This window comes from Aethalodelphis obliquidens, unplaced genomic scaffold (genome assembly GCF_003676395.1).
Source record: "Aethalodelphis obliquidens isolate GAN/ISIS:26980383/991018 unplaced genomic scaffold, ASM367639v1 scaffold6, whole genome shotgun sequence".
Taxonomy (NCBI): domain Eukaryota; kingdom Metazoa; phylum Chordata; class Mammalia; order Artiodactyla; family Delphinidae; genus Aethalodelphis; species Aethalodelphis obliquidens.
Window position 1 is genome coordinate 23,271,990 of NW_020837950.1, and position 12,431 is coordinate 23,284,420.

Here is a 12,431-nt window from a genome sequence, read left to right on the forward strand (position 1 = left end):
ATAAAAAAGAAACTTTTCATTTTATTCATTTATTTAATGAGCAGATTGTCCTACTGCTTTAGACATATGCTGCACTAAAATATATTTCTAATAGTTGCCCTCTAAAATATGTTAATTTATTTTTAAATGCCTATACTTACCAATTCAGGGATGTCTTTTACTTTGAGAGGAACTTGGATTAAACCCAAATGAGTCCTGAAACTATGAGAATCACCATTTTCATAATTTGGGTTGCGAAGATTAATTAAAACCTTTAAAAACAAATCCAACATAATTGGTTAGTTTCTTTATTGACTATTTACACTTACAAAATTGGTAGTAATAACCTTAGTATATATCACAAGATTAAAAACTATCTGGGTTATGCATATACTTTAATTACATTCTGAAAACTAAAATTGTATTAAAATGTTAAAATACTATAAATATGTTTTTAATTTAATATTCCAACAGATGATCTACCATATAAAACTAAAAAATTAAAAATTTAGTTAGAAAGAAAAACTTTCTGATGGTAAAAAGAATTGTTTGATTATATTTTACCAGGGAAAATGACAGAAAAATTTAAATTGCTTGATTGTAATATTTGCCAGGAAAAATTTTAGAACCAACTCTAACTCTTTTAAAAAACAGATACTGACAAGGTTTATAGAAAGACAGTGAATAACATCATAAGGTTTTGCCGATAAACCGAACCCAAAGGGAAAAAAAATTTTTCAGAGGCCAAGCTAACAAGAAAGACGAATTTATATATTTTTCAAAATTAACTAGATTAAAAAAAAACTTAGATATTTGCACAGCCTTTACTCTAGGAATCTCACTTCTATCAGTATGATTATGGAAATAATTAAAGCTGTTTGCAGAGACAGTGCAGAAAAAAACATCAAGGAAGTACTGTTCTCTTATAAAACAGAAAAACATGAGACAACTTAAATATTCCATTAGAGGAAATTACCTAAATAAATTATGTTTAATTTGTACAAAATACAGTGTAATATGCCTCAATTAATATCACAATATGTTTATTAAATTAAAAAGTTACAGTATAGTAGTATTTATTGCTCTATGATGACATTATGAGTAATTTCTGTTTTAAATTTTCTTCTTACATATATTTTCTTATTTTTCTTACAACACACATTTTGGGGAGAGAATAATAATAATTTCAAAAATATTTAAAAATTGAAACTGTTGAGGGAAAGAAACCACCAAGAATCCAAGGAAGGAGATTATAATGACAGAAACACTATCATATCTGAAGAAGGCATTCATAAACTGATAACTAATGGCTGATAAAATGGAATATGCTATAAGGTCAAAAGAGTTTCCTAAAATTGCAAACACTAAATTGAAACTAAAAATATCAAAGGTATTTGTTTAAAAAAAAAGAAAAAAGAAGATTTAGCAAAGAATCAACAGTGTTAAATACAGACTAATATAGAATAACACAATTTTAGTCTAATTACACAAATAAGGCATCATACTTGCATGGGAAACTCAAAAACACAGAATTGAAAAGAAAAAGAAACTATGAATATGTGGGCAATAGAAAAGAGAAAATATTAGAAAAGCAGAAACTGTAACTAAGGAAATGATTATAGAAAATTTGCTTGAGTTAAAGAAGAATCTCAGCATGACTAATAAAAGGATCAATTCAGCAACAGTCCTGAAGGCCACAGAACACTATGATTATTAAGGAGAAGACAGTTAAAGACAACCATAAAAAGATTACATGAAATTTAAGTGCTAGAAAAGGAAAGAGTTTGGGAGAAATCTTTAATAAGCTAAGAGAAATAATGCTAGCACCATAAAGGCAGTTTCAAACCAAAGTAATTTTTCTTTAAAGTTAAAAAGATACTGCTTACAATTCTAAAAGGCCTGAAATAATTTCTAACAATGTTCTATGCTGGCAAACTGGTATCAGAGACAACAGGTTCAGAAAAGAAAAAAATAAATAAAATGTGAAAGATTCAATCATTCGTTTACTCATTCACTCAACACGTTTACTGAGCCATGATGTGCTAAGCACTGTTCAACCTGTTGGAGACAGAACAGTTAAAGATAGGATCAGCTTGCAGCTGCAGCTGGTTTATGGTAGCTCTATCTTATCTTCAGGGTTACCTGGACATCTAGTAGCAACCCTTGGCCAAGATGGGGTAAAATGCATTAACTAGTCATTTATAATGTGCTATTTAATGTCCCCTGGAGGAACTCCATATCAGTTTATTTACATTGTTTATTGAAAATGTACAGATTGCTGGTTTATATCTGAATTACCAGTGGGGTATAAAAGACCCCTCAGAAAACTTGTGCCTTGACTCCCAAGACCGAAGTATCTTGCATGTACCTTGGAGATTCATAACCCAAAGACAAAGTGCATCCTGTGCAACTGAGAAAGGGGCCTGGGAGATGTGTCTGGAAATTCCCATCTCTTTGTATTTTCTTTCTCTTGCTGAAAGAAAGCCTTATGTGGGTGTATCCTTGTGGGTGAAGTCTTGTTGAGCCTTTTCAATTATCTGACTTGACTCTGTAATTGTTGCAGCAGTGAACAAAACTTCCGTCTAATAGGATAAGGCAGGCAATAAGCCAAATAGAAAAATAGTATGTTATATGATGCTAAATACTATGGAGAAAAACAAAGTAGGAAAGGGCTATAAGGAGTTCCAACCAGGGGAGCCAGGGAAAAGTTTGCTGAGAAGGCAACATTTTTGTGTGTGTGTATGTGTTTGAATTTTTTCCATGAATATTTTTTAATTGAAATAAAAAATAATTGAAATATAGTTGATGTACAATATTATGTTAGTTTTAGGTGTACTACAAAGTGATTTGACATTTGCATACATTGTGAAATGATCACCACAATAACTCTAGTAACCATCTGTACCCATATTATACCCATATAATACCCAATATTATTGACCATATTCTTTAGGTTGAGAATGTGACATTTAAGCAAAGAAATAAGGAGTGAGGGGAATGTACACACAAGTATCTGGGGGAAAAGCACTGCAGGCAGAGAAAAGAAGGAGCAAAAGGCCCTCACAAATGGGCGGAAGCCAAGGTAAAGCAAGGAGGCTAAAATAGCTGGAGTAGAACAAATCAGGAGAAAAAGTAATAGGAGATGAACTCAGAGAGGTGGTGGGGTAACAGACCAAGCAGGATATTTTAGGCCACTGTCATGACTTTGGTTTTTAAGTCGAAGGAGATAGGAAGCACCTAGATAACAGAAGAGTGGCTTCTTCAGAATTGTACTTACAAGTCTTCCTCTAGAAACTCTGCTAAGAACAAAAGGACAGATTCTAGGTGGGCAGCTTAGAAGCAGAAAGAGCAATTAAGAGGCTACTGAAGTAGTCCAGACAAGAGATGGCTGCTTGGACCAGTGAAATAGGAATGATCCTAGTAAGAAGTGGATGGATTCTGGATATACTTCAAAGGTAAAGCTGAAAGGATTTGCTGATGGATTACATGTAAGGTACAAGAAAAAAAGTGTAATCAAAGAGAGGTGAATTAAAATAATTAGGGAGTTGTAACTGCCTACTGAAGAGTTCCACTTGAATGCTCAATATGCCTCTCAAACTTAAATAAGCTCATCATCTTCACTAATGGACCTGTTTCTCCTCCTGTATTCTCTATCTCAAGGGCAAGTTACCTCTGCCCAGTTACCCAATCTAGACACTTAAAGGTTATCTTTGTTTTTTTTTCCCTCATGCGCTTTAGATCTAATCAGTTCCCAAATCTTCCTTAAAATCTCTCAAGTCTGTTGAATTCTTTCCATTTTGAATGCTGTTCTCTTAATTCAGACCTTTATCATGCCTTGCCTGAACTACTAGAACAGGAAGGAAATAAAAAAGGAAACAATTCACTGAGCACCTGTATGTGCCAGGAAGCAGGCTACATGATTTACAGTCACTATTTTTTAATCAAATCTTCCTGATTTACTTCCCTCTAATTTTTCCACGCTCCAATGTATTTTCCAAGAGCAATTTCCAAATATAATATAATCATGTTATTCCACCATTTCAGTGGCTCTGGGGCTTTTTACATGGTGATTCCTCTGCCTGGAGATGTTTTTATACCATCATTTCTTTTGCATTTTTACCTCATTAATATATATATATATTTAGCCAATAGAACCTACCTCGAGAAAATCCTTAGGTGCATAAACAGGCCTGAAAAGGCTTAAATCTAGAATTAATAAGATAGATTAAAACAAAATTTCAATTATAACATAAAAATTCTTATTAATAATAAATTGTAATGATTCTTTCATATGTTGCTATGCAGCTAGATTAATTCAAACATTTGCAGAATATCAGTTATTTGTCATACATTGTGTTAAGTATTGAGCCAATAAAAATAAAAAGGTAGTCCCTTCCCTTGACAGCCTAGATGACATACTCTAGAAGAAATAAAGAGTCCCCCCTTTGATAAACTTGTAATAGGTTATTTGTAGTTGAATTGAAAAACAATGTCAGTATAATATGAAAGTTCTATATGAGAACAGAGAATTCTATATGAGAATTCTCAAAGTACTTAGAATACAAACAATGCATTCTTAGTGAATTCCTGTAGTTGTATTGAACTGTTCTCCCTTTTGAACTTCTATAACACACTGCTCCCTTTATTATGGCACAATTTCTTGCCCAGTACCCACCCGCCTCAACTTTCTTTTAAGAAGGAGTAGTGAGGATTATGTACATGTCTACCTAAACAATTTTATATATGTATCTGTTTATCACAGTAAATGCTAGAGTTCTCACTCATTATATGTTTATAAAATTGATTGACTCAATTTTAAACATTAAAATGAACCAAAATAAATTCTTAAAAACATTTTAGAAGTATTAAAACTGTTCCACATATACTCTGGTTTCTCTTCAGATCAAATAAATCTCTTGCCTTTTACTAAAGATTTTCGTGGAGAGAAACAAATCTGAGTGTTTAATAAACTTTTTGAGGCCTTGCTTTGGCAGGGCTAGTAAAAAAAAAACCAAACTTTTCCACATTTAATCCATCTTTAACATCTCAATGTAATTAAAGTTTGAAAAAGATTTGTCTATGAAATCCACTGAATGATTTAATTTACCCTTTTATAAAAATGTTTTCAAATGCTGCTTTAAAAGAAGATAACTGATTTAAATATCCTCAAAATAATGGAGAACACTGACCAAAGTTAGGAATTTTAAACTGCAAAGTAGAAGTTTAAGCAAAAAAAATCAGATGATAGTAAATTAGTGGAGAGGGAAAGTTGCTGTCTTTCCAAAAAAATTGTTAATATTGTTATTTTGGATTCACAATTAAGAAGGCAATTTTTTTTCCCACTACCACATTTTGAAAAGAGTTTTACATATACCTGGCTCATCAGTTCCCATTTCATTCCATTTATTGAGAAGTTCTTTCTGTTCTCCAACTGGCCTCTAAAAAAGGTAATTTTGAAATTGATTTTGTTTTGTGAAGTTAAGCAATGAAGCTGAAAAATAAGAATCAATACCTTATCTAAAAGCTTAAGTAAGCTACCATAACACAAGAAAAAATAATTTCATTACATATGGTTAGCTTCTTAGGGAATTACACTTAAATTACATTATTTAACTATTACATTATACAGTAGTCTCAGTGGCTCAGTTACAATGTGGTGCTAATGAGTCCAAGAATAGAAGGTAAATGATCTGTGCTGGCTAGTAAAATTTCACAGAGAAAAACTGCTCCTCAGCCAGATACTGCATCTCTTACCCCATCCAGCAATCTGAGAAATGCATTGCAAGGGGGACTGGCCAAGAGAGTGTGACTGTGAATCAGTAGCACCATCTTCCTATATGAAAGACAGTATATTCTACAATACTACATATTTAGACAGTTTTTCATATAAACTTATCTTTTTTTTTACACCATCCTTCTGGTGCCTTCAGTGACTTGTGCTTGGATATTATCCAAAGTACATTCACTATATCCTGTCCAACAGCAGGAAATAAATAGCAGGTTGGGAGAATGAAGTGAAGAGAAACGTTCTCTCCTACTCATGAGCCACTATAAAGAATCCAGAATATTTCTCAAGTGGCTTTTCTCTCCTTTTTCACCTCTCCCCTCTCGAAGCCCAGAGTGACAGATAAATGTTGAGTATTAGATCTAAATAGTTCTGCAGAGATGACAAATCATTCAAGTCAGGAGACTAAAGGTAATTAAAATCTTTAAAGTGTATTTATAAGACAAATCTCCAAATCACCTATACTGCAGAGTCTATATTTATTCTCAAGATATAGGTTTATTACAAAAAGCACTACAGCATACATAATAGAAACCTATATAAACTACATCCACATAATTGGCCTTTCACAGATTTTTGTTTCAAAACAAACTGATATGCTAGTAATAAAAAAAGATAAATCTGCCTGACAGTTATTTCATGATACTTCCTAGTACTTGATTCACAAAAAAATACTTAAATGTTAAAAGTACTTTCCGTGCTCTGTGGTGACTTAGATGGATGGGAGGGAGGTCCAAGAGGGAGGGGATATATGTATACATAATAGCTGATTCACTTCGTTGTAAAGCAACTATACTCCAATCAAAAAAAAAAAAAAGTACCTTTCGTGCCAATGGGATACTCAATTCAGTGCACATACTATTTAAACTCTTCAAAATTCTTTTTTCCCAACTTCCCTGAAACATAAGGAACAATCTATTATTATTTCTGGTTAACAGTACTAAAACTGATTTTAAAACATTAAAGATGTTATGAGCTATATAGAAATGGTGAAGTTGGTTGAGATTGGTTATCTTTATTCATTAGTTTACTCAACAAATATTGATTACTGCCTACTATGCGCAGGCTACTATCCTTAGCGCTGTGAAGTAAGCTGTGAGTAACAGAAAGTCTCCGTCCTCATGGAACTGACGTTCTAGTGGAGGATGGGAATGAAGATAGACAAAAAAAATAAATCAACAATCAGATGGTGATAAACATTACAAGGGAAAACAGCAGATAATAAAAAGGTAAGTTAGATTTAAGCATTTTATAAATGTTTGATACTCAGGAATCCCATTAATGACCTAGTAAAATAAAATTTTACAGAAATTGTTATAATTTTTCCAAACATGATATTTTACCCTAAATACTTCACCATGAATTTTCTAAGAATAAGAACTTTCTCCTACATAACCACATTACCACTGTCACACCTAAAAACACTAACAATAATATTTCATATTATCTAATATTTAGTCCATATTCAAAAATTTCCAATTATCCCCAAAAATGTCTTTATATTTTTTAAAATCCTGGGTCCATTAAAATTGAATGCATTACATTACATTTGGTTGTTCTGTCTCATTCCTTGCAGCTTAATCTAGAGTGCTTTCATCCTTTTCTTTTTCATATCGACTTTTTTGAGGAGTCCAGACCACTCGTCTTTTATGTATCACAATCTGGATTGGTCTCACTACTTTTTCACAGTATTTATTACATTTCTTGTAAACTTGAAATAATAAGTTAATTTTAATGGTCAGTCATAAATGGATTACCCATATATACCATATTTTAGTAAACTATTCTTTTTAATGCCAAGCTAAAATGCCATAATTTTTGGTCTTTTTATTAAAATATGCCTACAGACCACTTCTGACTCACTAAAACCAAAATAAAATAATGCCAAAGCTGCAAAATTTAACCCAAATGAGGAGAAAAGGAGAGAATTGTATATTACATTACCCATAAAGGACAGTTACAACCAGACAATAAAAGCAGAATAATAATAGCTCCATTATGTGATTGTTATAAAGATTAAAGTACTTTGAACAGTGACACAATAATGATAATCATTCAATAATTGATAGCTTTTACTACAGCTATCATTATTCAGAGCTTCTTTAATACACATATTTAAATACATTACTCTCTATCTGGAATAAACCCTCCATGCTCTCCTCCCATCCCAACATACTCATTCCTACATTATCTGAATAAATTTTATTCACCTTCCAGGTCTTTACCTCTATTAAGCCTTCTCTTACCTGGCCCCTCATCCCAGATAATATTCGGTACCTTTGCTTATGGGTTCTCACAGCACCTCTTCCTTCACCTATCATAGCACATATCACACTTTGCCTAGCACATAATAAATTCTCAATAATTGAACAGATTTTACCCTAAGTTATGTTGCAAGCATTTAAAAATAATCTGATACAACTGCCTAAGCAATGAATGAACAGGAAAAAAATCATCTATAGAAGGAATACAGAACTGTGTGAAATGCATGAGGCTTAATTTACTAAATATGTAGAAATAGGTTTTCAAGAATAAAAGAATACTCTTAATATATTGCATGAAATACTGCCCATACCGTGTGACCCCACCTCCTTCCCACCCTGGGCAGGTAACCCGGCCCCGTCCCAGCTGTGGCCCCTGGCTGCAGAGAAGTCTGAAACGCAGGTGCCCTGCCAGGGCCTGAGTGGCCACGCCCCCCACCGCCGGCAGACCCGGAGCAGCCTGTACAGGGGACACAGGTTCGATCCCTGTCCAGGAAGATCCCACATGCCGCAGAGCAACTAAGCCCGTGCACCACAACTACTGAGCCTGAGCTCTAGAGCCCATGAGCCACAACTACTGAAGCCCATGCTCCAGGAGCCCATGCTCCGCAACAAGAGAAGCCACTGCAATGAGAAGCCCGCACACCACAACGAAGAGTAGCCCCCGCTCACCACAACTAGAGAAAGCTCATGCACAGCAACAAAGACCCAAGGCAGCCAAATAAATAAATAAAATTAATAAAAAATTTTTAATTGCATGAAATACCCCCAAAACGAATTCCATTTACTGGCTTATTTTCAATTCTTTCTCTTTTCTTTTCTTTTTTTTTAACTGTAAAAAGTTCTCTTAGATCCAAGACTTAAAATACATTTGGGTACATTATTCATGACCAAACTTTAATTATTGCAATATAACCCACTTCCACCCTCAACATCCTTATCCCCAATTTATCTAGATAAATCTTATTCAAGGTTCAGATCTCAGCTTAAAAATAATTTCCTCTAATAAGCCTTCTGTCACTTACTCCCCCAACTCCAGATTGTTGGGGGAGCAGGTATGAGAAAGTTTAATTTAAAAAACTGTAATTTTAATTCAGCCATTACTATAAAACTAAAATTTGCATAAGATTAAAAAGTCAGTCCCTGAATTTGTATTACTTATCCTATTATATAAAGAACTAAATTTCTAGCTATTGAATTATGATTCCAAAAATTCTCATTTTCAACCACTAATAAGAGGGCTCTTGAGTTGATAAAAAGAAAATAACTCTAAGATATAAAAACAAAATTAAAGTTACAAGAGACAGCAATGTGTGGCTTATACACAGTGCATATTTTCAAGACTGCAATACACCATTTTAATACAACATAAAACCTACTAAAAACTCAAACATGAAGACCATTTAAAATAGAATGATACTTTCTGTAATTATACCTTGATAAGATATTCTGAAACATGTTTACCTTATCCTTTAAAAAATTATTCTAACAAAACATCTCTCCAGGTGTTTTCAATAAAGTACAATTTCAAGTGATTAATCATAGTTCTCCTAAATGGATATCCCACTTTACCAAGTATTTCAACTTACCAAATTTAAATTTAATGTTACATGTAATATACAGAGAAACTAGTTAAGAAAAAAGTTACAAAGAAAAGAAATTAGATATTAGAAGAAAGCATTCTGAATGAAAATAATTTAGGAAACAGAGCTATGTGATTTTCATGTGTTTACATGTGTTATTTTATTAATCCTGTGAGATATGTATCATTACCCTCATTTTACAAATAAGGAAACTTTTTAAAAGAACACCTGAGAGTAGAATGGAAAAGAATATTAAGAACTGAAGCAATGCTGCACAAAGTTTTACTCAATTATTTTTTCTGTGCTCTGCAACTAAAGCAGAAACTTGGAAATGGGGACTTCCCCGGTTGTCCAGTGGTAAAGAATCTGCCTTACAATGCAGGAGATGCGGGTTTGATCCCTGGTTGGGGAACTAAGATCCCACATGTCAGGTGGCAACTAAGCCCGCGCACCACATCTACTGAGCTCGCCCGCCTCAGCAAGAGAGCCTGCGTGCCACAAACTATAGAGCCCATGCACTCTGGAGCCCACGTGCCACAACTACAGAGCCCACATGCTCTGGAGCCTGTGCACCACAACTAGAGAGAAACCCATGCACCACAACAAAGAGCCCATGCACAACAACGAAAGATCCCGCATGCCGCAACTAAGATCTGATGCAGCCAAAAAAAAAGGAAACTTGGAAATGATCCAGAAGAGAAGAACAACTTAAAACTGAGAGAAGGAAAGAGGAAAAGGATGTTCAATTCAGAAAAAATCAAATTTTTATGGCTAGAAAAGGGGGAAATGAGGTGTAACAGCTGAGTTTTCAAATAATGAAAAGACATAGATTCAACAAATGTTTATTGTGCACCTATTAAACACATGTCACTAAAAGATGAAAGCATCCCTGTAGTGAGGGTGGGGAGGATAAGACAGAAACAATAATATAAGCTGCAAAAAGTTCATAAGGGCTACACCAGTCTATATGTCATAAACCAAAGAAAACATAAAACAATAAGCAAGCAATAGGAAGCCAGGTATATCAAAACTTCTAGTTGACAACAGAACACATACCACTTCCTTGAAAATCCTAAAAATAATGAAAGAAAAGCGACCCCAGTGGTTGGCCACTTCCCTACTCCCTGTTCCATATCTATGGCAAGGTTGGCAGGATTTTTCCAAGGTACGCCTTGCAAGAACTTCAGTCAGATGGTCAGAAGTCATTTCATAGAAGTCTTGGATGGTCAGAGAAATCATTTGCTCAGACATCAGAAATAGTAATAGGATTTCCTGACAATGAGGACAAATCCAAGATGAAGCAAGCGGCTGCTTTTAAGCTGGGTCATCCTTTAGGTCATCCTCAAGAACTCTAATCTTGAGTAAGTGGTATTCATTCATTCCTTTGTCTCACTGACTAACATGTACTGAATGCTTTCTATCTATAAAGCACAAAGCTCAGACCAGTGAGTAAATGTTATAAGGAGCATGTAACCATTTAACACAAGCAAGAAACTTTCCAGCAAGTAAGAAGACTTAATCAAAATGGGTTAAGTCAGTGAAATTGTGAATTCCCTGTTTCCAGAAGCTCTCCACCAAAAGGAGACAAACTCTAGAGGTTGGACTGGATAAATGTGAAGGTCCACTTTAGCTCCAGTTTTACAGATACTTAATTTTTCTCAGGTCCTATTTCTGGAGGTGAATAAATAAGCTCTAAGTCTCAAAACTAAATGCTCAAAAAAAATCATAGTTATTTCTATGTTATTATTTAAGTAAAAATTTCAGTGTGTACCTAGCACCAAAAAAAAGTAAAAGTAGCAAATAAGTTATTGAAAAACGACAGTGCATTAATACAAAATAAGAAGAAAGTAATAGTTTCTACCCCAAAGACTTATAAAATAAAGATCTTTTAAAATGTTGTTTAAAAGGAAAATGAATGGCATTTTACATTTAAAATGTTTAAATAGGAAGACATTACCTTTTACCTAAACCCATATCCTCTCTAAATGAAATTATTGTTGCATTCTAATCAGTTTCCCTAATAATTGGAATCTATGGTATTAACTCAAAGTATTTCAAGAGTTTTATAAATACAGTAATTTCTAAGCCATGAGAGGCAAAAGATTCACAAAAGAACTGCAACTGTATTGAAATCTTTAAATGGGTATTAACTATCACCTTGTTACTTTTTCATAGTAATGAAAATAAATAAGAAGTCATTAAAAAATACATAATAAATATATAACATGCAAACAACTATGAAATTATAAAGTTTAAAATTACTTTCTTCACCTTGAAAAGAATAAAGTAAAACAAAATAATAATCATCCAGCTATCTAATGGAAAAAGGTTTTAGTAATTCTCCGATTATAAAAGTAACACATTTATTCAAGATAGTTGGAAAAACAATAATATGTAAAGAATAAAATAATAAATAAGCACTCACAGATTTCAATCAGCCAAAATAACCACTGTTACCATTTTATTCTCTTCATTGTTTTCTATGCATGAATGTGTACAATTGAGATGTATATGTGTGTATGAATATACACACGCATATATATACATTTAATGAAAGCAGAATTATTTTGTTTTTAATGTTTGCTTTTCCATTTAAGATTATACCATATGCAATTTCCCATGTCATTATGTTTCTTCAAAAATGTCATTTCTGATGCCTGTATAACATTGTCTTTTGGAGTTTCCATGTTATATTTAAGCAGGCCCTATTGCTGTTCGTTTAGATGCCTTAAAATTTTTTACTATTATCATGAACATGAATTTCTGTGTTTCTCTGATTCTTTCCTTTAGGGTCTGAGAAATGAAATTACTAGGGATAAGGGT

At 33.3% G+C, this 12,431-nt stretch overlaps 1 protein-coding gene and 1 non-coding gene across 4 annotated transcripts in view; one reads left to right on the forward strand and one right to left on the reverse strand.

Moving 5' to 3' along the window:
- The window catches only part of TBC1D19 (TBC1 domain family member 19), a 155,522-nt gene that overhangs the window by 81,964 nt on the left and 61,127 nt on the right, over positions 1–12,431 (reverse strand). For 2 of the 3 annotated variants that reach the window (XM_027103202.1, XM_027103203.1), the window contains exons 5-8: positions 6,586–6,660; positions 5,354–5,417; positions 4,139–4,185; positions 141–251 (exon numbers count right to left, since the gene is read on the reverse strand). In XM_027103202.1, the coding sequence (XP_026959003.1) occupies positions 141–251; positions 4,139–4,185; positions 5,354–5,417; positions 6,586–6,660 (297 nt within the window). The remainder of the gene's footprint in view (positions 1–140; positions 252–4,138; positions 4,186–5,353; positions 5,418–6,585; positions 6,661–12,431) is intronic. The other variant, XM_027103204.1, reaches the window with a different exon arrangement.
- Positions 4,862–4,977, forward strand: LOC113619307 (U5 spliceosomal RNA). Its single transcript, XR_003432340.1, has one exon. It is a non-coding gene; the product is annotated as a U5 spliceosomal RNA (small nuclear RNA).